The 27,815-nt window shown below is 42.3% G+C and overlaps 3 protein-coding genes across 5 annotated transcripts in view; 2 read left to right on the top strand and 1 right to left on the bottom strand.

Annotated features, from left to right (window-relative positions):
• LOC4344518 (intermembrane lipid transfer protein VPS13) overlaps nucleotides 1-1,274 on the top strand; it is a 28,111-nt gene extending 26,837 nt beyond the window's left edge. For both annotated transcript variants that reach the window (XM_066303472.1, XM_015794371.3), the window contains exons 47-48: nucleotides 112-181; nucleotides 259-1,274. In XM_066303472.1, coding sequence (XP_066159569.1) covers nucleotides 112-181; nucleotides 259-920 — 732 coding nt within the window. In that variant the 3' untranslated portion in view covers nucleotides 921-1,274. The remainder of the gene's footprint in view (nucleotides 1-111; nucleotides 182-258) is intronic.
• A 909-nt stretch (nucleotides 1,275-2,183) lies between these two features.
• LOC4344516 (large ribosomal subunit protein P1) lies at nucleotides 2,184-3,666 on the bottom strand. Its single transcript, XM_015794574.3, has 5 exons — nucleotides 3,614-3,666; nucleotides 3,412-3,509; nucleotides 3,179-3,302; nucleotides 2,554-2,639; nucleotides 2,184-2,454 (listed from the first exon to the last, which is right to left on the bottom strand). Exons 2-5 carry the CDS (start codon nucleotides 3,478-3,480, stop codon nucleotides 2,401-2,403), a joined length of 333 nt encoding a protein of 110 aa, XP_015650060.1. The 5' UTR covers nucleotides 3,481-3,509; nucleotides 3,614-3,666; the 3' UTR covers nucleotides 2,184-2,400.
• Nucleotides 3,667-8,755: 5,089 nt separating this feature from the next.
• On the top strand, nucleotides 8,756-14,866 carry LOC4344515 (polyadenylate-binding protein-interacting protein 11). 2 transcript variants are annotated; one of them, XM_066303471.1, is made up of 10 exons: nucleotides 8,756-9,286; nucleotides 9,397-9,537; nucleotides 12,681-12,725; nucleotides 12,800-12,872; nucleotides 12,946-13,058; nucleotides 13,186-13,245; nucleotides 13,327-13,374; nucleotides 13,474-13,542; nucleotides 14,305-14,366; nucleotides 14,455-14,866. In XM_066303471.1, the coding sequence occupies exons 1-10, from the start codon at nucleotides 9,050-9,052 to the stop codon at nucleotides 14,510-14,512; spliced, it is 906 nt and encodes a 301-aa protein (XP_066159568.1). In that variant the 5' UTR covers nucleotides 8,756-9,049; the 3' UTR covers nucleotides 14,513-14,866. The 2 variants fall into 2 exon arrangements, with proteins under 2 accessions (XP_066159568.1, XP_015650059.1); XM_015794573.3 differs by having other exon boundaries at nucleotides 9,394-9,537.
• Nucleotides 14,867-27,815: the final 12,949 nt, after the last annotated feature.

Genomic DNA, 27,815 nt, shown 5'->3' with positions numbered 1-27,815 from the left:
CTGAATATTGCACTTCTTTTCAACCACAATTTTATTATCAGTATATGCTTAGGGAGAAAAAAAAATTCACCTTTATGTCACAGCTTACTTCTGTCCAATCATTTTTTGCAGGGTTTGACCGGGCTCCTGCAGTCACCAATCAAGGGTGCCGAGAAACATGGTCTTCCTGGAGTTATCTCAGGTAGTCAATTCAATGTGCCTCCGTAATCAGTTTACTGTTGTTCATATCCCTGATCAAATGTTCATCTGTTTTTACAGGTATAGCAATGGGAACAGCAGGGCTTGTAGCCAGGCCTATGGCCAGCATTCTTGAAGCGACTGGCAGAACTGCACAGAGCATAAGAAACCGAAGCAACCCTCATGAATCGAACCGCCTACGAGTCCGTTTCCCAAGGCCCGTGGCCAGAGATCGTCCGTTGTTCCCTTACTCCTGGGAAGAAGCAATTGGGATTTCACTGCTTTTCCAAGCCGATGGTGGTAGACTGAGGGAGGAGACATTTGTCATGTGCAAAACGCTCAGAGAGCCCGGGAAGTTTCTTGTGCTTACCGAGAAACTGCTTCTGCTGGTTTCTAGCCCATACTTGGTGGATCTAGGATCACCCCAGTTTGTTGGTGTTCCTCCTGACCCTCAATGGGCGATCGAAACCGAGATGAGCCTCAAAAGCATTGTTCATCTGGACAGAGCTCAGGAGGTAGTGAACATTGTCGGGAGCAACGGTGAAACATCGCCAAGGGACAAAAGAGGGAGCATAAGAAACAGGGGTGCGAGCTCGGCCTTCATCCCGCTGTTCCATTTCAGCGTAGAGATGCCAAACATTGAAGACGCAGAGGGCACACTGCAGATCCTACTGGCACTTATCGAGAAGGGGAAAGCGCGAAGATGGGATAAGAACATCATTCACCGAAGCAACATTTACTGAAGTTCTATAACATTCGTTTCAGTGGTTGCCATCATTTTGCACCTCAAAAGATCACCAGCCAAGATCATTCCACGTTTTTTGATGTTCTCCCGGCTGAATTATGCCATAGACAATTTTGTAAGACTAGAACAGTGTAGGTAGATAACTAGATATAACGATGATCCACCACGCATATTATGTAGATAGTCCAATTTTGTGAGATATCGGTGCCAGTTGAGCTAGGATGGTTTTATTATTATTATTTTAGGCGTCCTGGGAATTTTGTCCATAGCCCCCCTGTAAATGACTAGTTCTTGTAAATAAAATCAAAAGGCAATACTAAAAAAACGCTCGAGTATTAATAGCCCCTGTAAATTCCTGAGTAATTCCTTCTTTCCATGCTTCATGACACTGTAAATTAATTCCTTTTCCATGTCAATAGTAATTCCTTTTCCATGCTTCATGACAAATATGACTGACAAATATGACAATTTCTTGCATATCTGATTTTTGGGAACACTCCGTTGGTTTCCTTTTGTTGAATCAATATATTTGTTTTCTGATTGCTGGAAATGCTTGGAATCCCATTCTAAGGATTCTTGTGGTTCCGGGGAATCCAGCTACAGGAGAACCAGGAATGGGGAGCTCTCTCCTTTTTCCGCCCGACTCTTTGATCTTAAATTTAAGAATGCTTTTAAGAACGGGTGATTGCCCTTGTCCGACCCTTAATGCCCAATTGTTTTAAAAATTCAGGCAGCGGTTTCAAAAATTTTGTTCGAGTTTAGCACAGACGGATCATGTTAGTTTTAACACTACTTGTCGAAGAAAGTTATTCATACGCTTGCATTTGGATTTGGATTATGTAGTGGAAAAGTTTTGAAGTTGTTCAGAAAATAGAGATGAGAATTACTTTCAGCAATGAACTTTCCAAATCTGCAACTCTACCAAGAAACAAATTGCAAAAGTAGATAGAATTTCCTGAATTTTGTTAGTGCGAAAGAAATCGTTGTTTCCACCGCTGGTTGCTCTCGTAAGCGATACGGACAATAAAAGGCAAGGATGATCAGTACGGTAGAGAGATTTCACGAATGTGAATTTATTTTGGTACGTAGGCAATTAGCTATTACCGCTGCGCATTCGTGTCGATTTGAAGTTAAAATAGACTGTACTTAAGCGCATTGAGATATGTGAACCGAGCAATTAGTAGCAATATTTCAAAGGGAACACATTGCATATCAAAATATGAAACAGCAAAGACAAAATAAACGAAGATATCTCGACAAGTAGACCACAGAATAAAAGAGCTAGATATAAGAATGTAGAACGGTTTCATTCTAATAGGACCATCCAAGGAGGTTTGAGGTTCTCATCCCACAGACACAGATTCTCGATAACACCATATCAAAACTCAAAACTTGAGAGTACTTTAAGTGAACCTAAAAGACACAACATAAGATAGTCTTGCAAAGCATAGGCGGACTGGCTAACATCTGTGGACTGCTTAGTCGAACAAGCTGAAACCCATGTCATCGTCGCTCTCCTCCTTCGCCTCCTCCTGATAAGAGGAAAACCAAGACATTTGTAAGTTACAAAACAAAACAAAACATACATGTGTCATGACAAAAATAACAAGCAAATTGTATGTATAGCTCACCTTCTTCTCCTCGGCAGCTGGGGCAGCAGCAGCACCACCGCCAGCAGCAGGGGCAGCAGCAGCAGCAACTGGAGCAGCACCACCACCTACAACCATAATCGATGCACAAAGTAAATACAATATTTGTTTTAAGATCACAAACATGTATATAACGATTTATTAACAGAATGAAACAAGTAATCCTAGAACCAGAACTCATACACAACATAATATTAACAGAATTGACATGCTCAAGTTTCCTAGTTAAATATGGCAAAGATGAAACATGACAACAGCTCAAAACAGCTTTTAACTTCCAAACAACATTGACACGATTAGAATAGAACACATGATCAAGACAATTCCACGGCATAACTAGTAACTAAGTTGTAATAATCTACACCAAACTATATAATTCCGATGGCAATCGCAATGTTCATGAGATAACAGATGTATAACTACAATTACTAAATTGCACAAAGGTTAACCGAAGCAACCAACTAATAGGATTACATCTTCATGACAAACCCTATATAAATCTATGGTAATTTCCCTCATGAGATAAACTAGGTTCAATCAAATCTACATCGACAATCACGCAGTGGCATAGCAAGGAGGCAGGGGACAAGGGGCCGGGAGGTTTTACCAGATCCGACGGAGAGGATGAGGTCATCGACGCTGCGGTGCTCGAGGAGCTTGGCGAAGAGACCGGGCCAGTAGGCCTCGACCTTGATGTTGGCCGCCTTCACCAGGGTGGCGATCTTCTCAGACTGCTCGTCACCAAATCACCAACAAAATAAATAATCAATCTCACACACCAAATCCACCCCAAGCCAAGAAAAGCAAAATCAAGATAGGGGTGAAGGTGTAGTAACGCACGGTGATGGGGATGCCATCGTCGTGGAGGATGAGGGCGGCGAGCGTGCAGGCGACCTCGCTGGACGACATGGCGGCGAGCTCGAGCTGATCTACGAACTCTGCGAGATCAATCAAGAAACAAAACGAAGGGTGAGGCAATCGAAATCGGCGGAAGAACAACGCAGATTGGATGCGGAGGCGGCGGCGGCGAAGGGCGGCGTACCAGCAGACGAAGAAGGCGGCGGCGGCGGAGGCGCAGGAGGCAGGGGGGCTTCTAGGGTTTGGGAGGAGGCGGCGTGGCTGGGAATTTATAGCGGGTAGGAGGCACTCCCTTCCTCGCTAGGGTTTCTCCTCTTGGGCCGGATCGTGGGCCTCGTCTGGTTCGGATCCGGCCCGTTTGCGGAGTTTGGGTCAGGCACGTGCGGTGTTTGCGCGTGTTTGGATAGGGCACGATAGGATACGGTGGGCCGTGAGTATGTGGGCCATCGTCCGAGCAGCCCGGGGGAGATGGGCCCTTTTCGTTGAGGGAATCTCCGATACGGGCCACATCTTGTTTGCGTGATGAACTTGGACAATTTAAGGGTCCAGGCCCATTAAGTAATGATGCATAGGCTGGCAGGCACAAGCCCATGATCAGATTCGTGAGTGGAGGCCTATTATAATGTGTTTGATTCACGGTCATGCATGGATAGGATATGGTCATCCATATTTTATTGGATACGGCGATCCAATTTTCTGTTTGGTTTGTATGGATATGGCGATCCAATTTCTTGTTTGGTTGGAGGGATATAGCATAGATACGAAAAGCCAAAAGTTAGTGGGACTCATTTATCATATATATTTTTTTTATCAAAATATAATCATCCGAAATCTTGTTTTAAAGATTTAATTATAACGAATATAATGGTGTAATCAAATCATAAATTAGACAAACAGTTTAGGAGAAAAAAATCATTTGGAGCTTGCTTAACAGGAAATCAAACCAACCACAGCCAATCGGAATAGGACATATCACCCAGTCCAAAACTGGATGGATTCATCCAGCCAAATCGGCCGGATGCACTCATCCAGCATATTGAGGGAATATTCCCTATTCTAGGCTGCCCCATCCACCTTGCCCTCCAACCAAACACCACAAAAACTCGGGTGGCCATCTCCTATCCATGCTCCATCCACCCAACCAAACACACCTTTATTCAAGCCGAATAGTCAACGCTCCTTGGAAACACAAGAGTGTACCAAAAACATAAGGATACGGTAGGATTTCTCGTGCAAAATAAATGAATGTAAAAAAAAACTTTCAAGATATGATAGGAGGCTACTGCTACAAAACTTTGCATGTTAACTAATAGAGTAACAAATTGTGCATTATATCTATAATAAACTAACATCGTAAGCGTCACATGATGTGGTAAAAGAAATAAACCATCAAGACTCTTGCGTTGTAGGCTATGAGACGAAGAGGATTAGAAACACGCGGGTTTGAATTAGAGGAAGCTCATAGTTTTGTAGACTCACGGCAAACGAGACGAACGCACCCATTCTTCAAGTCAAAAGACACAAATAGCCACCAAGGTACTCAAGCAATCAAAGGGAAGAGACAACACCTGAGAGATTGAGATCCTTTTACTTAATTTACTTAAAGAGTCATGTGGACGATTGACGATGACCTCCACATATTAGTGATCATATCAGGGGCAATAATATGTTAGAAGAATCTTGTCCGCAGTAGAGTCATCAAATAAGAGAAGGCAAGTGGCAAAAAAATATTCATCGAGGCGGGGGGGGGGGGGGTCATGGGCTGATTTTAGTAGCCAAAAGATGAAGGCCAATTCGTTGAATGGGTGGAGGAACTTGGTACAATTGTTGGGTTCAACCATGTATTTTCTAAACCTTCTCTATCTTCACCGAGTTCGACATAGACCTTGTTCTTTTCTCCCACAAAAACTGGATAAAATTTTGGATAAAAGTGGCATGCTTTTCAAACTGCTAAATAGTGCATTTCGTGTGAAAAATTTCTATATAAAAGTTGTTCTAAAATATAAGATTAATCCATCTTTCAAGTTTGTAATAATTAAAACTCAATTAATCACATGTTATTACTACCTCGTTTTGCGTGAAACACTTAATCTTTTATCTTCGTCTTCAGGAGATCCAAACACAACCATACAATTACGCAAAGAAAACTAGAGGATTTTTCTCCTATGATTGAATCCTGTATCCACATGATGCTGCACTAAGATCCTCATGATCTTCAATCCTTTGTTTTTTCATTTGATTTTTCCTTCGATCTAAAAGAGTCCACATTTGTGTTTCTGATTTTCTGTAGGACTGTAGGAGTACTATACTGTGCCAGTGTACACCAAGCCAGACAAGCAGCTTTTTCCTTCACCGGATCAAGCAGGTGTTGGCGTGGATATTCCCATGCTTTTTTGCTGCCTCGTCCTGCTACATATTTGCATCGAGTAGTACTTCTATCTGTATCCATTTATATCAAGATTCAAGAACACAAACACGAGACGAGAGAGAGACGTAGCAAGAGGAAGGAGGGATGGTGTAACAGAACACCAGTAGCATGTACGAATAAAAACGCCAGCTTTGGTCTCCACCCTGCCTCCCCAGCCGAAGACATATACCAACGTCGAAAAGCAAAACCATGGAATTCAAATTCCTTGTTAAGAAATCGATTTCTAACTAACTAACTAATTAATTAAGTAGATAAAAAGTTCAAAAATCATCCGTGTTCTTCTCGTTCAATGTTCATTGCCACCGCAAAAAAAAAACGATTTTTTTTCTCTGACCACCTACTCGCCTCACAAACAATGAAATTCGAATTCCTTCTAAAATTTCAATTTTTAAATTAAGTAGATCATTTATTATTTTTGCGGACCACCTCTTCGCCTTACAAACAATGACATCAAATCCCTTCTAAAAATTCGATTTTGTTTAATTGAATACTTGAAGTATAGATAAAATCTCAAAAACCATCCGTGCTGCTCTTCTTCAATGTTTCAATCATCACAAGAAAATTAAGAAAAAGAACTCGTTTTCTCCCTGCAAATTTCGCACCCTCTGCGGTGCATGCACCGATGATGCATGCACGCACCGTGCCACCGGATGGACCGGGTCCACGTGAGCCGGGGAAGACGACGAACAGCGCTGACGTGTGCAAAGCCTGCGGTGCATGGGGAGCCAGGTCCATGCATTCGTAGGAGTGGATCTCCTCTTCTATTCTTCTCCTGTGTTCGTCATGGGCCTTGCTCATATAGCAGCCATAGTCCAAGCCCGGTGGCCGTACCAAATGACCAACCAGCCATTGCAAGTATGCAACAAGAACCTTCCTCTTTCCCTTTTATTTTCTTCTCTCTATATCACAGGTGACCCCTTCTAATCTCCTGCTTTTGCATCACAGTCCAGCACTCCTTTTTTTTTGTTGAACTCCACTTGAAGCATAGCCCCATCTTTTGGCCTAAACAGCCAAAGAATAAGCCAAAATTTGAATTTTTGAACTTGATTTTGAAGTTAATTTTGATATGCTTTTAACGTAATTTTTTGTTAACGTTGGCTTTTAAGTCGCTACGAACAAATCTATAAAAGTTTTACTTATAAATTAGTTTTTATTTTCTAATAAGCCATTTTGGCTTATTAGGCAAAATGGGCAACCGATGGGAGCGGTAGCCTCCTAAGGTTGTAAAAATTAAGATTGGTCAAAATGGTTCATTTTAACTGTGCAGTGTAGTAGGCGCTCTTGTTTTTAGGCCTTGTGTCGGCTTGTTATGGACGATGATCCAACCTAATTTCTACTTATCTAGTACTAGTAATATTTCTTATAGGTTAATGGCTGGTTGGTAGGAAAATGCTGATAAAAACTTTTAGCAACATGGCATATCTTATGACTCTTTGGTACACATATCAAAACACAACTTTTATCTACTCTCTAACTTATGGTAAAATTATAAAGCGGTGTCTAACTCTAATGCCACCACTTTTCTAAGATGGATGAAAAAACAAAAGCTCTTTATTTATCAGGGAGAACAGAAAAGCATGATGGGGAACATAATTATTTTTCAATTTGAGATACACATAGGGTGAGAGTTTCCAGGTGTTGTTGGCCCGAGAGCTTCCAGGTGCGGTGGGCCCATCGTTCTCGTGCCCCGATGCCTTTTTGTCTTGGCGTGTTGACTCAACGTTACATTGCCACGTTGCGTTCATCATGAAGATATCATCTAGCCATTTGCATTGTTACATCGATCCATCGTGCGCGCACCCTATCTCTACATGCTCGTCATGATCAATCTTCTCATACAAATATAGGTCAAGACCCCTTTAGTAGATTGAACAGAAAAGGAATCAAGAAATCAACTTGTTTTAGAAATAGAAGTAAGAAAAACTCAAGAAAGCGGGTGGAGACAGTCACCATTAGATTTCTGCATCCTTATAGACAAGGTCTTGATTTCATGGGTTGAGCACCACCAAGTCACCATATCAAAACAACTCACCTCCATTTCTTTGGAGTGCAAACCCAACAAAACATCATGGCAGCTGATCAAAGGAAGAGAAAAAAAAAGGGAAGCAATAAGAAAAATAAACTAGACATATTTTTAGAAATACTATTATATGTTGACGAAATTCCGCTCTCATCATCTACTCGTAGCTTGTCGTGCACAACAAAATTATAAACTCCGAAAACTAACTGAAGAGTTCATTCTACATTTTCTTTAGTCTATTTTTCAGCCTCGTCTTTTAAACCATTACAGATATATAAGCTTCTCTCATAGATCACTTTTGTTTGCTTTGTTCACGTGGCTTCGGCTTTATTCGTTGTGACTAACCAATCAGAGCCGAGATTAAGATTACAACTGTAACAACACTCCCTCCAACCAGTTTTATCTCATCGTTTCCACGCACAAACCATTTTGTTGGTCCAAAAACGACAAATATTTCCACCCGAGGGAACACACCACAACACTAATATACTCCCTCCGACAAATTTTACATGCTGTTTTCGACAGTCAAAACATTCCACATGCAAAAAGCCAAAAGAAGTATACCGTAATATAACCATAACAACTACAAGTACTCCCTCCGTCCCAATAAAAACAAATTTCGTACTGGATGTGACACATCTTAGTACAAAGAAATCATCACCAATCTCATTCACAACATTGAAAATCAACAAAAATAAAAAGAAATGAAAAAAAGAGAGAGAAGAGAAATCCACTGACAAGGGAAATTCCGGAACGCTGCAGGGGTTTCCCGGCAAAAAAAAAGGCAGGCGAGAGAGGAGAGAAGAGGAGCAGGTGGAAGTGGCGGGCGCTCTCTCTCCTCCTCCTCCCAAAAAGGCAAAGCTCCTTCCTTCTCCTCTGTCTCCTCCTCTCTAGAGAGAGAAACAGAAAAAAGGAGGAGACTAGGGCTCTGCTCCTCCCCCTGCGCCGGTTGGTCGGAGCTCTGCCTCCTCCTGATTCTGCTGTCCCCTCCCCTCCCCGATCCACCTCCTCCTCCATCTCCTTCTCCTCCCGCCGATCCGATGCGTCATCACTAGCCTCCCCTCCCGCGCTTCCACCAACCACTGCCCCTCCACCCTCACCTCGTGGTTTGGTAATTTGGTTGGCCGCTTGTCCCCTTCCATCCACCGATCCACCTTCCCGTTGCTGCGGGGATGGCCGTCGTCGAGACCTCCGCCGACCACGCCGCGCCTCCGCCGCCCGAGGGGGACGCCGGGGAGAGGGAGATGCGGGATCTGGAGGACCTGCTCTCCAAGCTCAACCCCATGGCCGAGGAGTTCGTCCCGCCTTCCCTCGCCGCCGCCTCCCCCACCGCCTACGCCTACTACCCCACCCCCACCCCCTCCCACGTCTTCCCCGCCGTCGATGGCCTCGCCGGACCCCGACCCAGGGTAACACCAACCAACCACCTCAGGAGTTTTGTTTCACCTTTTCCCGCGGCTTCTGCTGTTCCTCCTGATTCTCACGCTCTTCGTCTCATCTCTTCTCTTCTCCGCAGAAGAAGGGCGGAGGAGGAGGTGGAGGAGGAGGGTTCGGTGGCCAGGGCCACGCCGGGAAGCGCCGGATGAACAGCCGCACCAGCATGGCGCAGCGCGACGAGGTCATCCGCCGCACCGTCTACGTCTCCGACATCGATCACCAGGTCACCCACCCCCACCCCCACACATGGATCCGGTTCATTTCTCTCCATTTCCGCCGCGCTATCAATCCCACAACTCTATTTCGCCTGTCGATTTGATTCGTCATGCCGATTTCCTGTATTTCTCATGATTAGTTGATTATATCAGTTCGATTTGGGTCACCCGTGCTGTTGAGATGGGTTAGGGACGAAACCATTTACAGGATCTCGATGAGAGAGACCATGAGACAGAGTCACATAGACGATGAATCATGAATGGGTATGGATGGGTGGGAGGAGCAGGTTGGGATGTACAGTACGCTACCATGGGTCATCCTCTCTGTTGCTTTCATAGATTTGGGTGCCCCTTCTTACCAAAGCTCTGCTTTTGCACTTCTCGGCGAATTATTTCCTATGGAATCTAGAAAGTTGTAGTATGGGTGTTTTCTTTTTTCCTTTTCTGTGCTTACGTTCGGTGCAGCCAGCCTTGTTGAGTTATTTGTTTTCTTCTCTGGTTGTTTGGCACTTCTACCTTCTTTGGCTTCTTCACATATCCTGCACCTGTAGTATGTCACCTTGGTAGCTTTCGTGCCTGCAACGTTGCATACGTTACGCATGTAACTAATTCAATCTAGTAATATGCAAACATAGCCACCATAAATGTGGGAGTTACTTTGCTAGCTATGTATTTCTGGAAATGTCTTCATTTATGAGCCCTGCTTCTATGTTCCTTTTGTATGCTCTAGTCCTAATAGGAAACAACAGTAACTAAAATCCATGCCCTGTTGTGTATTACCACCCTGCAAAATTAGTATATTCAGAGTGATAACTTCTTGAGAGTAAATGCTTAGGATTTCTTATTTGGTGCGATACAGCCAGGACCAGATTTTATATGTTTCTGTTCATGAGTGTATATTGTGGTTTCGTGCTGACATTCCTAGCCTGCATGGTCTGGTTGGTTTTCATTAAGGTAGTCTCATATCCGCATATTGGAAATGAACGTCAAATTATTTGGTTGCTCGTGATGTTTACTAAGATTGAGGCTTTAAATGGCTGATTCTGTTTGCTAGTGAACGCGTTCTTTTTTGGTGCAGGATGATCAATGTTCCATTAGTTATACATCTCCCTTCTTGGATCTAGTATTTTCCCTAATAGGTATATACTGAAACAATTTTATTGCCATGTTCGTGAGTGCAAGATACCTAAATGTTTCTTGCCATGTTCGTGAGTGCAAGGTACCTAAATGTTTCTCTCTTTGGCATATCTGTTCGGTAGAAAGAAAAAAGCACATCACTTTATGGTGTTCTGTACATTTTAGCTGTAGCATTTAGGCAGTATTGTGTACTGTGTTGTGTATGTGATGACAATAGTACCTGTGCATTTGCAGTCTGTACACATTCAATGGATTTATATTCTGTCCTACTTGTAGCCATATTCTTGGTTGAAGTATGCTAGAAGTTTAGAAAATGCATTCTCTTTGCCCTTTGTTTGAGCTCTGTTGAGATAACTGTACGTACAGCAAGATGACACATACGGATGCATTTTTAATGAGTAAATTGCTCTTGCGGTATAGGAACTTAGTGAGTGGGTGCGATTTAGTGCAATAACTTGAAATTTGTGCAAATTGGTATATAAACTTGCCAAGTAGGTGCATTTTCTGATTTGGCAGAGCCACGCGTGCAAAATTGACTATGTCGGCATGCAACCGTGAATTGGTTCTATTGAGAGGAGTCCATGCTAGATTGGTGTTTTTCCTGACAACGATGATGTCTAGGGCTAGAGTTCAGACGATCGCATTGAGAATGTCGGCAGTGTGGATGTATAGTGTGAGGACAAGGTTCAGCAGGCCAATCTTCTCTGCTTAAGCCGCTTGCTAGAAGTTTTCTGTCTCCCATTGGATTGCTTGCTGCAGCAGGGAGAAGAATCACATTGATTGTAGGAACGGAAAAAATCAAATTAAGCAATGGAAACAGCTTTAGTCCACAAGTTTTACACAGTTCTTGCAAGATATCAATCATCTCTGATCATCGAATGGTGCTGCACGGTGTTGCAACGGCAGGAGGTACCTGAGCACGGTGGGGATCCGATGGCACACTGACATGGTCGCTTTTGAACATGTGGCACAGTCAAATCAGAAAATGCACCCACTTGTCAACTTGTTATACCAATTTACACATATTTCAAGTTCTTATACCATGAGCGCAATTTAATCTTTTTCAATTAATCCTTTGTTCGAGACTGTATGTATAGCAGCAAGCTGACACGAATGGATGCCTCTTTTCTTTTTTAATTCCAGGTGTCGTCATTTAGCCTGTCTATAGATGGGTTTGAGCTTAGTTGGTGGAATGCTAGGTGTAGTTCATCCAAGCATTTTGTAGGTGCATTTGCATCACTTGTTATGGTTCTTAGATAATCTTAGGACAACTTGTCACATTATTGTTTTTCATGGGATTGTGTGGATATCCAAGCCAAGTGTACCTTTAGTCTCTATGTTTAGCATTGTTCCTAATGTAACGCTGAATCACGAGTCAGATGCTTTACGTTTTATGTCCATGGTAAATATGATTTTGCTTTGTTCTATTATCTGTATAACAATGTCCTTGTGTGCTCCATGCCATACTATTTTGTGGCATATACTCTGATACTCATAACAAGATGCAAATCACTCGCTACTTCTCTTTTGACAAATGAGGTCCTGTTAAAGATATGCAGCCATGCAAATTATTCCAATTGTATCTTCTTTATATTTGCCATGTCGGCATTTTTTATGTACCGAAAGCTTTACACTGAATCAGCTTTTCTTGAAGAAATTGTGTGACAAGGTCTGAGATCTATGGCATCACTTATGTTAGAGGTGCTGCTAATGGTTTTGCATTTACTATAGTTGTGTTCTGTAAGGCTATGTTCTCTCAGTGTTGAAATGCCTAATTCAGCATTCAAAGGGTTATTTTAAATTTATTTTTCACTTGGCTGTTCTTCTGTATTGATAAAGTTTATAAATTCAACTTTTGGAGCCTGTTGAACTCCATAAGTCCATATTTGTATTATTGTTCTGCTGTTCCATTGTGCAAGATGATATCCAGTTTCCTTTTATTCCCTTCTTTTTAATGCAGTTGCAAATCAGAAATTGTAAGCATGTTGATAGCTTTCATTTTCTTGGTGTTCAGGTCACTGAAGAGCAATTGGCAGCACTATTTATCAACTGTGGACAGGTACATTTTTCTGGCTCCACACTTGCTTTCTGTGATAATTGTGCATAATAATCTTGAAATTTTTCTTTCTGAAGGTTGTGGACTGTCGTATGTGTGGGGATCCGAATTCTGTTCTTCGTTTTGCTTTCATAGAGTTCACTGATGAGGGTAAGTGGTCGAGTGATAATTAAGCATATACTTAGATCAATAGTCAATTGGTTAATAAACTGCTCTGCTGCAGAGAGTGCAAGGGCTGCTCTAAATTTGTCGGGAACCGTGCTTGGATATTATCCTGTCAGGGTGCTGCCATCAAAAACTGCGATTGCACCTGTTAACCCAACATTTCTGCCCAGGGTAAGCTGAATCTGCACAATTCATGTATTTGCATAAATTTCATTATTAATTCTTATTTCAATGAAATTTATGCAAATACGTGTACACCTGATGTCTAAAAGCTGGCCCCCATTCTTGTTGCCTGCAGTCCGATGATGAGCGTGAGATGTGTGCAAGGACTATTTACTGCACAAACATTGACAAGAAGGTATGCTACAATTTGCTTGTACTCTGTTTTTCGTTATCCTTTATGCTCATGTTTCTTTGGCATTTGATGCATTTGATACAGGTCTCTCAGGCAGATGTGAAATTGTTCTTCGAGTCGATATGTGGAGAGGTTGGTGATTTGTCATTCCTTATGTCAACCTTTTCTTCACAATCATACTGAAATGCAATTCAAGGAACAACTTCCCTCATTGCAATACCACCTTTACAGGTATATCGGCTGAGGTTGCTTGGTGACTACCATCATTCTACTCGCATTGCCTTTGTGGAGTTTGTGATGGTCAGTATGTCTTGCCTGTTTCATATTTGTCTAAAATTGCTGCATTTCTACACACATTAAATTTTTAGTGTTACTAGTTGACAACACAGAATAGCACACTGCTCACGACTTTGTAGAAAATATGCACAATGAACTGTTCTCTAGTCAGTTTACTGTGGTTTCTAGGTAGTTCGATTTTTTAAAGAACTTTTATGGAATCCAGTTGTCAATCAGTGCAGCACGAAATTGTTCTGCGCTATCTGAGTTTTAGTCCAATCAACTGAATAAATCAGCTAGAAAACAGTTCAGAGCCTTTGATGTTTTGAGCGAGAACTGTGGAAAGACGAGATCGAGTGTATTTGGTATTTACATAATTCCTTGCTATTTGATATTTTTCTTCTCCATTAGTCCTACTCAACAGTGATTTCCTGTTAATTGGTGACAACAGATGTGTTGGTTGGTGCTATGAATTATGATCTCTTGTCTAGCATTGCATGGCAGTATAGGTGGATTTTTAAAATCATGTCCTGGAACCCTGGACTGTGGTCCTAAGTACTCTTGATTGATAAGTTTCCTGCTTACAGGAACTGTTGCTAGCTGTTTCTGTCATTATGCTAAGTGCATTAACTTGATACGCCCTCAGCTTTGAAGCATATTGTCTGTGGGGGTGGGGGGGGGGGGTCAAACTTGTATTCCTTTATCCAAAATCTTACATGGTGCTAGTTTCTGTGTATACATAACTGATCTCTATCTTACGTTTAACTTCTTTTTGTCAACATTCAGGCTGAAAGTGCCACTGCTGCTCTCAACTGCAGTGGTGTCATACTGGGTTCCTTGCCAATAAGGTAAAGATGTGGTCTTTCACATATTGACAGCTTTTGTACAAACAAGTTATTTACGGAAATGACTGAGGCGGCTTTGCTTATATTTCAGGGTGAGCCCCTCAAAGACTCCCGTGCGTCCCCGTGCACCTCGCCAGCTGATGCACTAGGTGTTGTAGGTACAGGAGGTGCTGATGGCACTGCTTATATATAGAGATAGACATATATGAAAGAGAAGTTACGATATATGTCTTTTGTTTTATCTGCTCGGCCTTCTTTTTACTGTACCGTTAGTAAGTATCTACACTTGCAACGGAGGGGGGAAACCGTTACCGGGTTTGGTCTTTTTCTTTTTTACCTTGCACATAGCGCTTCTTAGAAGCGGGCCTGACGCTTTTGTCCTTGATGCAGCAAGGCAAAACTCCTGGACTTTTGTCGCTGTTCAGTTGTTTGCTGTGTCTTGTTTGCTACTGAGAACCTGATGAACTCGTTACCTGAAAATGGAGACTTATCGTTATGCTGTACATTTGCCACCTGCTATCTTTTTCTTACTGACCCAGATCTCGCCTTCAATTCACTCGTCGGAACTGTATTATTCTTGCACTGAACATTCGTTTTTATCGCCTTATGCCGATTTCTATGTTTATTGTCTGCACAATACCGTGTCAGTAGATTTCAGAGTTAAATGCATATATTCATCTCAAGTTATTTTGGTTCTGGTCGAGTTGCAAAACATGGCACAAGTAGAAGGCAGTGACATGTGGAACTGTACAGTCAGATCCACCATTGGATGGATGCACTGGAACTGCAACTGCAACTGCAACTATGTTATGGTTCGTTTCTTGATTGGTCGTTGATAAGAAGAGCTTCCATGGTTATGAGCTGTCCAGTGGTAGTACGTACATCCATTCATTTTAAGCTCAAATTCCACTGTTGCATCACATGGTCGTGTCAAAACTGCACATCAGGTTTTAGTGGCTACTGTTGCAGGTTGTGCAGTCATCGATCGAGGTGGGTGCAGCAGAGGCCAGAGATTTGATCACCATCAGTTCAGACTTGAGATTGCCATTTTTCTCTCATGAATTTTGCATCTGCAGGATACTTGATTTCTCTGATTATCGATCTCGTGATTTGAAATTCTGAACTAGTACTGATTGTCTTTTCGCTGTAGCTTAAGAAAAGTTGCAACCGCGTGCACAGCGCCTCGCTGTTTTGAGATGCCTCATGTGAAAAATGTAATGTGATGCCGGCTACGGGCTTCCTAATGTCGTAAACTGCATTTCCCTATGCTACCTATATGCTATGATGCAGTTGGAATTGGGATGATTTCATCTGTCACAAACTAGGCAATTGAATTGCTGTTTCCCAACTAACTGGAATACTAATTATTGCCAGAATTGATCTTAGTAGTAGCAGGCTTGTTTTCATTCAAACAGTTCTTGTCTGCTGAACTATCCGTGCATAATCAATTTGGATCAACTTAAAAACAGTGTGGTCGTAGCCTTGATGTGTGAGTGTACCAGGATGCAAATCACCACTACTGTCAAGCAGCAGGCCCATGCATGTACACCATTTTTCTGAATATATATCTCAGCTTGCCTAGCTACCAACCCGTACTTGTTTTACATCATACTCTGGTCTCCATCGTTTGGCTTATTTCCTAATAAGCCAAAACGGCTTATTAGTAAATAAAAATAAATTTGTGGGTAAAACTTTTATAAATGTGTTTTTTTTACTTAAAAGCCAATGTTGAAAAAGAAACTACGTTGAAAATATGTCAAAATCAATCTTAAAATTAAGCTTGAAAATTCAAAATTTGGCTTTTTCTTTGGCTTATTAGGCCATCCGATGGGGCTGTCTATCTGTCCCAAAATAAATAGGTTTTGGATGGATGAGACATATTATAGTAGTATATATGAATACTGTGTCCAGATTCGTATCCAGTCTCTCTGTCCAGATTTGTAGTATAGAGAATGTGTCCCATCCACCTAAAAAACCTTATATTTTGGGACATATGGAGTATAATCTGTCATCTGTATAACAACACCAACTTAATTAATCAGTTTTATTATATGCTACTAGTACTCTTTGATATGTTTTGTTTCAAACTTTTGATAACGAAAATCGATCTAGCCTCTACGTCGTACATACGCTCTTTTTTTTGGGGAAAAAAAGGAATATATGTCTGATGTAGAGGCTGAATTGATTTTCATTATCAAAAGTTTGGAACAGAACACATCGGACATAAATTTGGCCTTTGTTTAATCAGAAAAGAAAGAAAAAAAAAATTAACCTTGTTATGAGAATGCATACACCTTGTAATTTGGCATTGAAATGCACAGATTATGAACTAGTTATATATGAATGTGAATGTTAAAGACTTTCTCAACTTAAGCGTGGCCAAAACCAGCTGGCCACGTCTGTGGCTCGGTTGTTAGCATGGTGGCAAACTGTCACATGTAGCGGTGACCGACCGGTGTTAAGCTCTCTCTCCAGCGGTTTGTGGAGGTTGCTGGTACGTGTGATGTGATATTATTTCTTTTCTCTTATTATTTTCTTTTAGGATTATAATCTTGTAATTTTTTATAGCATAAGCTTCGAACTAGGCTGGTGCCCAGTGGCGGAGTTTCATAGAGACCAAACTTGGTCATGCCCACCCAGCTTTTGAAAAATTACATCGAGGTCCATGGGTCTTCATATTGAGTATCATGCAAAATGGCACGATTAAGACTCCCTACTAAGGCTCTTTTTAGTTCCCAAAATAAAAATTTTTATGCTATTACATCGAATGTTTGACATATACATAGAATATTAAATATAGGAAAAAACCCAATTACACAGATTACGTGTAAATTGCGAGACGAATCTTTTAAACCTAATTGCGCCATGATTTGACAATGTGGTGCTACAGTAAACATTTGCTAATGATGGATTAATTAGGCTTAATAAATTCGTCTCACAGTTTTCTGACGGAATCTGTAATTTGTTTTGTTATTAGACTATGTTTATTACTTCAAATGTATGTCCGTATATCCGATATGATAACCAAACCTAAAAATTTTCCCCAACTAAACAAGCCTTAAAATGAAAGAAGCTTCACCACTGCTGGTGCCGTTCGGTTAAAGAAAAACAACTGGTCAACTGTGTAGTATGAATAGATACGAATCTGTACAGTGACAACTGCATGTGTATCTCAGGCTTGCCGATTTCAAGAACGTTGCTTGCACACAACAATCTCCCTTTCTGCATTCGTCCAAGGAATGAAAGTATCACAAGCAAGCGGGGCCGCCCCATAAACCTATGTCCATATGGTCCAATATCCGTGTCTTCAGGGTCTAATTAATTAACCTTACATAATCCAGCAACAGCAACAGCAACATAAGCAGCAGGATCAGTTGCCAGCACTGCAGCTAGCGACAATAGTCGTCTACCCTGTCAACAAGATCATCATATATGTATCTAGCTAGTACTCGAGACAAGCTGGATCACCAAATTAAAAGAAAAGTAATACTTATCCATTTCAAATTACTTATCATTCTAACAGCTTTTGTCCCAAATCAACCATTTCTATCATTGATCGACTCCATCATATCTGTTTCAAATTACTTATATATCATTCTAAAAACTTTGTCCCAACTCAACTATTTCTATCATTGATCGACTCCATCTGATTCAAATTACTTATTATTCTAACAGCTTTGTCCCAACTCAACCATTTCTATCATTATTGATGGACCATCAATTCATAGAAAAATCATATTGGTAGTTCAACAATATGCAAATTATTACCGTGAATCTGAAAAATACTCTAATCTTTATGATGTCAAACCATATAATTTTTTCGTAATTAATGGTCAAAGATATAAAAGTTAGACATACGGCAAATCTAAAATGACACCAGAGCAATATAACTGAGAGGGAGTATATATACAAACCCAACATATATATTTATATTATGTACACACACATATATAGATATAAGTATTGTTGAAAGAAAATGTATAATTAATTCAATTGGCGATATTATAATATTAATGCAAAGGAGATGTATATAGTAGTGTGTTTCTTGCCGGCGTCTCCATCCACTCTCCTGACGCTTGTCCAACTTCATGTGCTTTAGCTTGCATTGCTTGCATGCTTTGCTTCTGCACACTACGTACTCCATAGCAGTAGCAGCAATATCATATCTGCCGCAATTTATGGCCGGCTACCTAGCTACATCGATCCATGAATCTCTGTCTATCTATAAATATGTTTGTTAGTAGTTTGTACATGCATGTGTGTCATCTAGCACATGATGCAATTCGTTCTGAGCGACAGTACACAAAGAATGAATTGAGAGTTCGATTCACTGCAATCTAGGTAGCTAGCCAGCAATATTTATAAGTTTTTAGTTAGTTAGCAAGAGTGATATATGATCATAATTAGTTAGGTTCTTAATTGCATCGATCGCTTAATTTGCTGCTGGCTAAATGGGGAGCTGCGCATCCAAGAAGATGAGGACGACGGCGAGCGCCGCCGCGGTGCACCCCTGGTCGCCGCCGCCGGCGGCCGGCCAGCTCACCGTGCGGATGCGCGCCAGCGAGTTCAACGCGCTTGCCGCCGGCGGCGACATCGGCCGCGCCATCCTCGACGGCTGCATCGCCGGTCGCTGGGCGTGGTCGTCGCCGGCGTCGTCGTAGCATATACAACAAGCTTAACTGTATACATACATACATACGTACACGTATACATGTACATACGTATGCGTATATCCTTGTACATATGTAGCATTATTGGAGTATATACGTAGATATATATACACGTATTGCAAGTGTGATTAATTAGTCAAAAAGTTAATGGTTCATGTGTCGATTGTTAATTTGTCGAAATGATATATAGTGATGGATTAGTTTCTTCTTGAAATCGATCGTTGACTCTGATCTTTGGAGTGATGATGAACACCAATCGATCGAATCGATCGATGGATTAGCTGTCGACAAGCAAATGGGCCTGAGAGACGCACTAGCTAGCTAGGACGAAGTCGCATGCATCTGTCTTACTGTCTACTACTACTCGCTATGAACTGGATGCCACTGACATATACATGATCAAATTAAAGCTAATAGCTTAGCGACTGGATTCGTTTTTGGGTAAAGTTCATCAGCTTTTTCTGAATTTTCTCATGCATCCATCGGACTCAGCTGAGAGCACTGACAGCAATGCTGCCGCGCACTAGCTAACTGCTTGATCACCAATTCGCCATGCACGCATGTCGTGTCCATGTGAAGTATCTATCTGCGAAAATCTTTGCTGTTCTTGATGACACTTGGCATGCGAGGTAGGTAGGTTGCTAGGATGAAATTGAAAAAAAAATATATGGAACTTTTCACATATATATGTGTGCAGATAAAGGGAGAATTTTTGCAGGGAATGATGGCCCATCCTGTCGGCAATATTTGTTTTTCAGTCTCGATCGACTGATAGCTTTTGTCACTGTATCTGCCGTCAAGTAGGGCAGCATACATGCACGAAGAATCAAGAATAAAATTTGGCCGTCTCATCTCACCTGCATGATGATCTCTCACCTGCATATGAGAGAGATGTGTGGATCATAGTCAAAGCATGTTGGCTAAAGAATGAGAAATATTGTACTAACTTATGATGAATGAATAGCAAAAGTAAAAGGTGGGGTGAAAACCTTATTTTGGATCTCCTTGATACCTCAGCGAACGGTGGACGGTATTCTTCGTCGCTCTTCTTCATAAAAACGTCCTTTAGGAGGTTTATTTTTGCCAAAACCACGCTCAGACAATTGGTGTGAAGCCGGTGGGTGGCAACGGGTTGACGGGTCTACGTGAGGAAGAGGGAACTTTCTTCTTTCTCACCGTCTCCCTCTATTACCTTTTCATCCCGCTGTCGTGTTGTCAGCTAGGTGCTTGTTTGTTAGAGATTTGTTTTGGCGATTTGACTATAGCTCCTTAATTTGCTGGGTCTAGTGGTGGCTGGTCCCAGTGCTAGCCCTTTCCTTGGTTGTGTGTAGGTGCTGTCGGTGTATGGTGGTGGTTTTTTATTTTTATTTTCTTGGTTATTGTTTTAGGATAGTAGTTTTATAATTTTTTTCTGCTCTATTCAGTGAAACATCGCACTGTGTTGTTTGTTTTAGAAAAAAAGTTGAAAGGCATGCATGCTGAACAATACGCGCCATTTTTCCTTATTAGTTTCAACAAAGAATTTCCCAATCTTTTTCATGGATAACAACCCATATTTATGTACATGGATTATTACTATCAACTATAGATCTTAATTAACAAGCAAGGATGAAGCTTTTGCTTCCCATTATATTTCTTTTCTTTCTGTCTGATAATGTACGTTCTACATCGCCTGCATATATATATATATATATATGTATACATATACACACACATATATATATATATATATATGTACACACACACACATACATATATATATATATATATATATATATATATATATATATATATATATATATATATATATATATATATATATATATATATATATATATATATATATATATATATATATATATATATATATATACCTGCATAAAAAGCTTGCTCATTTGCTCATCCTACATGCAAGATCTAAGCTGTATTGAATTCATTTATCTTAAATAGCCTCCATCTCCATGACTTGACACGCATCAAACAACACATACACATCATGCTGCATGCTGACGAAACCTAATATCGATCCATAACTGCACACATGAACCATCTGCAGGTCTTCGTGCAGTGGTAGCTCAATTAAGCAATGCACAGCAGATCAATGCTCAAGATTACAGGTCAATCGAGATCGATTATGTTTGATCACAACCTTATTAATTACACTGTACGAACTAGTAGTCGTACGTATAGTACTCTCGTCTTGCATTAATAAGAAATTAAATATGCATCGTGGAGGCCTTCATGTTCTATCGTCGTACGTCCTCTGCTCTGCCATGATGATAACGTGAATAAAAGAAGAAGAAGAAGAAGAAGAAGAAGAAGAAGAAGAAGAAGAAGATTAAATCAACTTTTCCTTGTTTCAGAACAACCTGATCATGATCTGCTTTGTCAAACAATATTTATGTCAAAACATGAATTCGGCAATAGTAAAAGAGAGTAGCGCACGAGACCTAAAAGTGGATGGATGCGGAGACAAGAATTTAGACAGGTTCAGGTCCTCTCAATGAGAGGTAATACCCTACTCCTGTTTGGGGATTTGAATTCGCCGAGTGTAGTATAGATCTGACGATCTAGTTGTCTCATGCCCCCTAGAGAGCCTCCTGCCCACCTTATATATGATGGGGGGGGGTATGATTACAAGATAGAAACCTTAACCAACACGGTATCGGTTTTCTAAATCTACTTTACAATCTTATCAAATCAGGACTTTAGGCCGTTCCATAATATACAGGGAAACGTAATACCCAAGTCATAATCCGTTACATATTTTATAGATATAAGTTATCCCCTATAACCAGTCGGATAACCACGCCGTGTGGGTATGGGGTACCCATAATCTCCACAGTAGCCCCTGAGACCTTCGCAGTCGAAAAGATAATCTTCTCTCAAACCAGATTACTCCAAAGCCGAGTGCTTCAATCATCATCGCCATGATCTCCCGAGTACTTTTACCAAATATGAAGACCGTGGAGGGCTGAAAAATAAAGTCAGATGTATCGACTAGATGCACCTAATAGGTATAGCCCCCGACTATGTGGTTAGCTGAACAACCTAAGCATATAGTCAAGGAATAAATAATCCAACCAACCGAGTGGTTTTGATAATTGTAGTCAACCAAGTAACTTAATATTAATATATAACATATGCGGTGTGAATCCCGAATAACATGATCCGAGTGATATACTGACTGCTTTGTAAAATATGATGCATGCAACCTAAAATTGACTACATCATTGAAAATTGACATATCAAAACAGCTATAAAGAAGAGCTTGATGTTGTGAATAAAGAAATTTCCAAAGTATTGGGCATACACCATGCGCACACTGCTTTAACAGATGTGCTCAAGTCTCTAAAAGACACATGGTTTCACCACACCTAGAAGTATATGGCATATGTGGTGTAACATCCGAGTAAATAAACTCATAAGGATTTACCAACCATCTGGAAAATGACCAAAAGGGTGTCGAAGGCATATTTTTTGGCCTAAGCCATAATATTGGTCAATAAAAATGCACACTTACGTGGCAAAAAGCAATGATATTATATCCAATCAATTGCTTGATAAACCCAAACAGCGTCATGACTATATAAAAAAAGTCAGCAAGGCAGCTATATAAAGCTTTACTGTTTGACACCTTTTAAGATGCATTGTACCAACTCCTAAAAAGTTGAGTAACTGCGTTATAAAAGGATTTTAAGGTATTGGGCACTTGATCACGCGCACTTTGGCCTAAGCAAAAAGTGCCTAAGTCCCTAAAAGAACGTGACAGGCCACACCTGAAAATATGGGCTGCAGACATATTAGGCCTAGGCCAAAAAATATGCCTTCGACACCCTTTAAAGGATGACGCATGTAACATGCTCCCGAGTAATAAATCTTCCAGGTGATATAGACCAAGTGTAGCTAATATGAATAGCTTCTGATATAAGTGATTATCCCTTATGGGATACTCCAAAATAGATATAAAAATTGAATCCCGACTGGCGCAAGTATTCGGTTGATAACCCTTACGGGGAATAATAAATAGTCCAGTCTTTGAGCATAGAAAATAAACCCATGATCATGAATTCATGTTGCATGTATCTGGAACAAAATCCATCTTGAAGGTATGATCGTTGTGCTTGAGCTCGTGAGCCCCTGAGCATATAGCTTATCCCTTTGGAGTAGTTGAAATTGTCCATCGGTGATAGCTGATGCAATCGGCATGGAAACGAGGAAACCAGTCGACAGCAGTCAGATCAACTAGCAGTGAAGATGAAGGCACCCAGCAATAGCGACAGAGTTTTGTAGCCATGGTGACGAAATAATCAGTCGGAGACAGACGATGCAGCTGGTGAAGAAAATGAAGATGCCCATTAGTGGCGACATAACAAGCCATCCGTGAAGGCGAGGATACCGGTCGGTGGTGACGAAAGCAATCCGACGGTGAAGATGTAGACACGCATCAAAGGCAATGACGAAATCCACCAATCATGAAGATGCAGGAAATAGTCACCGACGACAAACGCAACTGACATGATGAAGATGACAATGTCGGCGATCTAGTCAATAGCAGTGTCACAACCAATGATAATGACGAAGACGCTCATCAGCATTTGCATAGTAGGTCAACCGTGAAGGTGAAATAATAAGTCGGTGAAGACATAATCATCCATTAGCAACACCGGAGATGTCAGGGCCGATGAAGCAGAGATGCTGGTGATGATGTCAGTTACAATAATCCATCAAATTAATGTTATAGCTGTTGTAGATGCTTCACTTGGAGGAGAGTTGATGTTGTTGCCCGACTCGTCTAAACCGAAATATTTGAAGTTGTTGAAGTAGAATGTCTGCTCCGAAGCAAAGATAAAGATAATGACTCCTGGAGTTGACTCATTGGTTGATTAATTGATTTCTTCAGCTTGACATAAAATTTGTCAAATTTTGAGCCTTGTATTTGGGTAGCCCCCGACTCTTTGATTAGTTGGGAAACAACTGAACATAGAGTCGAGAACTGTAGCTTCTTGTCGTCGAATAGTCATTGCTTGATTGAAGATATGTGTTGAAGATGTCCAAGTAGAAATCCTGAATATTGGAGAGCTACTTGTTGTAGTAAAATAACACGGCATCGCATGCCGAGATGTCGAGGTTATTGAAGTAGCAAAACTTGCGAAGTAGCAGCAATAGAGTTTGCCGGTGCCGAAGATAATAAAGATGAAGTCGTTCTACCATGACGACAAAGTTGCATTGCCGTGATGAAGTGAACACGAGTCGGCGGCAACAGAAGCAAACTGGTAGTGAAGACGCACAGTTGTGAAGATAAAAGCACCAGTCGGCGGCGGCATAACCAGTCGGCGACAGAAGACGATGATGTCCATCAGTAGTGGTAGCTGTATAAACCAGACGTAGAGGTGAGGGCACTAGTCAGCAGCAGATGAGACGACCGGCGATGAAGACGATAAGGCCAATCAACACTGGCAGAATCATGCAGCCATGGAAGTGAAGAAACCAGTTAGCGGCAGACGTAGATAGCTTGCGTTGAAGATGATGACGCTTATTAGCGGTGGCAGCGACATGGCTAGCCGTGAAGACGATAGCACTAGTTGGCGTCACACGAGGCGGCCGGTCGTTGAAGACGGAGACGCCCAACAACGGCGGCATAATAGGCCAGTTGTGCAGGCGGAGACACCAGTTGGCGGCGGCGAAGGCAAGCCGGTCGGTGAAGACGTAGACGCCCAACAACGGCGGCATAATAGGCCAGCCGTGCAGGCGGACGATGCGGCCGGTCGGTGAAGATGTAGACGCTCAACAACGGCGGCATAATAGGCCAGCCGTGCAGGCGGAAACACCAGTCGGTGGCGGACGAGGCGGCCAGTCGGTGAAGGCGGCCGGTCGGTGAAGACGTAGACGCCCAACAACGGCGGCATAATAGGCCAGCCGTGCAGGCGGAAACACCAGTCGGCGGCGGACGAGGCGGCCGGTCGGTGAAGACGTAGACGCCCGACAACGGTGGCATAATAGGCCAGCCGTGCAGGCGGAAACACCAGTCGGCAACGGACGAGGCGGCCGGTCGGTGAAGACGTAGACGCCCGACAACTGCGGCATAATAGGCCAGCCGTGCAGGCGGAAACACTAGTCGGCAGCGGACGAGGCGGCCGGTCGGTGAAGACGTAGACGCCCAACAACGGCGGCATAAAGGCCAGCCGTGCAGGCGGAAACACCAGTCGGCGGCGGACGAGGCGGCCGGTCGGTGAAGACGTAGACGCTTGACAACGGCGGCATAATTGGCCAACCGTGCAGGCGGAAACACCAGTCGGCAGCGGACGAGGCGGCCGGTCGGTGAAGTCGTAGACGCCCAACAACGGCGGCATAAAGGCCAGCCATGCAGGCGGAAACACCAGTCAGCGGCGGACGAGGCGGCCGGTCGGTGATGTTCTGACTGATCCATTCCTGGAGCGTAAGAGATAAGCTTAAAGCCATGAATCCCTTTTATGTATATCTGTATCTGGATCCTGCAGAACAAACATATAGGATGAGTAGTATCTGATGTAAATACAGTACTTGAGAAAGATTCAAGTATTTTAAAATATTTATAAATATATATTTCTCCTCTTGTCAATTTTGATTTCCCCGAGCGGATGACTCCTTACGTTTAAACACTATGCCCGACTAGTCATAGCCCCCAAGCACTGGGAGTTGGCCTAGGCACTTCCCAAACATGCATACGAGTGACATGAGTTCGTCATTAATGGAACAAAGTTTCACGGTTCAGAGTTTACTACTCGGGTACTTTTGCAATTGTTAAGAGAAGAAAATAAATTTATCTTATCTCTATGCTTTTGATTTATTTCGAATAATACTTAGCACCTTGTGTTACTCGGTCCATCCAACGAGCCCCCGGGTGCTAGCAATCGGCCCAAAGGCAACTATCCATCGGCAAACCAAACGGAAAGCATAGGAAGATAGAACTCCATAACTCGATAGGAACTTTATTGTTACTCGGATTATTTCACAAGCAATCAAGATAAATAAAAATTGTTTAAAAATATGATATAACATCTATAGCCCCCGACTCACTAGTCAACGGCGAACCAGTTGATGTAGTGAGACAGAGGAAAAGGAAAATATCATATAAAGAAAATTATTGATGACTTAGCTTTGTAATATTCCCCTTGGTGGTGGCAGAGGTGGCCAATATGGGAACAAAGTCGTCCATCAATAATAATGAAGACACCAGTCGGCGGTAATGAAGGCGGTCGACGGTGAAAGCGAAGATGCCCACCAACGGCGGCTTAATTGGCCAGCCGTGTAGGCAGAGACACCAGTCGGCGGCGGCGAAGGCAAGCCGGTCGGTGAAGACGTGGATGCCCATGAACGGTGGTGTGGCCGACCAACTGTATAGGCGAGGACACCAGTCGGCGGCGACGGAGGTAGGCCGGCGGTGAAGTCGTAGATGCCCAATAGCTGCGGCATAATAGGCCAGCCGTGCAGGCGGAAACACCAGTCGGCGGCGGCGAAGGCCAGCCGGTCGGTGAAGACGTGGACGCCCGTGAACGGTGGTGTGACCAACAGACCATAAAGGCGAGGACAACAGTCGGCGGCAACGGAGGCAGGCCGGCGGTGAAGTCGTAGACGCCCAACAGCGGCGGCATAATAGACCAGCCGTGCAGGCGAGGGCTCCAGTCGGTAGCGGACGAGGCGGCCGGTCAGTGAAGATGTTAGTCGGCAACAGCAAAGGTAGCCGACACGGGTACATGCAAAATAAATCAATGAATAGATCATCTGCTTAGTACCACATAAGAAAAATATAGGTATAAAGAAGCTTGTGCATGTATGTTTGCATATATCAATGCATATACACGGCTTGCATATATTGATTAATTAGCCAACTAATCTCCTGTGGCATGAACGCTAGACACATCCACACATCACCCGACAGGTCCTGCCATGCGCTCGTACATATCGCAGGTCCGAGTCCAGATCAAATCCCAGTCAGAAACTTCTTGTGATGGGGATCGGACACGTTCGACCGGGGGTGCATGCAAAATAATAAACAACATATCAAATAGAGATTAGTAGCATAAACAAATAAAAATATAGATGATTATGAATGTTAATCGATGCATGTATGTTTGCATGTAGATCGATTTGTAGAAGAAGTCGGCGTCAGCCAGCTTGCCAGGGGTGATTAAAAAATTAACCACCACCACATATGTGCATTCGGCCCTGTAACCGATGGCTAACTTGATGGTCCTTCAGCACGACGTCGTCATTGAAGGTAGCCGGTGGATCTCATCAACAGCCAGGACATGCATGCAAACAAAAATTTGGGCCACACATCAATCTGTGTATTAGAAATTGATAAATAATAATAGATTGGAAATTAAGGAAAATCCCACGACACGGAGAATGTATCCATCGAATTCGACGAGATGGATCGTGGACCGAACACCACGCCGGTGATTTCCAAGATTAGTTCCATCACACTTTTCGACGAGGAACTCGAAGCACCCCTACCTGACGCGCCAACTGCAACTGTCGAAACATGAATTCAGCAATAATAAAAGGGGGTAGCGCACGAGACCTAAAAGTGGATGGATACGGAGACAAGGATTTAGACATGTTCAGGCTCTCTCAATGAGAGGTAAATACCCTACTCCTGTTTGGGGATTTGAATCCGCCGAGTGTAGTATAGATCTGACGATCTAGTTGTCTCATGCCCCCTAGAGAGCCTCCTGCCCACCTTATATATGATGGGGGGCAGGATTACAAGATAGAAATCTTAACCAATACGGTATTG

Source organism: Oryza sativa, chromosome 8, assembly GCF_034140825.1.
Source record: "Oryza sativa Japonica Group chromosome 8, ASM3414082v1".
Classification (NCBI taxonomy): domain Eukaryota; kingdom Viridiplantae; phylum Streptophyta; class Magnoliopsida; order Poales; family Poaceae; genus Oryza; species Oryza sativa.
This window is presented reverse-complemented; position numbering and strand designations above follow the sequence as displayed.

What these genes read in the sequence shown, in the direction of transcription:
- LOC4344516 (XM_015794574.3), bottom strand. Translation starts at nt 3,480, where the DNA reads ATGTCGTCCAGCGAGGTCGCCTGCACGCTCGCCGCCCTCATCCTCCAC. An exon ending in ACGATGGCATCCCCATCACC is followed by an intron (nt 3,303 to 3,411) that starts GTGCGTTACTAC and finishes GGTGACGAGCAG; the next exon opens with TCTGAGAAGATCGCCACCCT. An exon ending in CATCCTCTCCGTCGGATCTG is followed by an intron (nt 2,640 to 3,178) that starts GTAAAACCTCCC and finishes TTATGGTTGTAG; the next exon opens with GTGGTGGTGCTGCTCCAGTT.
- LOC4344515 (XM_015794573.3), top strand. Translation starts at nt 9,050, where the DNA reads ATGGCCGTCGTCGAGACCTCCGCCGACCACGCCGCGCCTCCGCCGCCC. An exon ending in TCGCCGGACCCCGACCCAGG is followed by an intron (nt 9,287 to 9,393) that starts GTAACACCAACC and finishes TCTTCTCCGCAG; the next exon opens with AAGAAGGGCGGAGGAGGAGG. An exon ending in TCTCCGACATCGATCACCAG is followed by an intron (nt 9,538 to 12,680) that starts GTCACCCACCCC and finishes CTTGGTGTTCAG; the next exon opens with GTCACTGAAGAGCAATTGGC.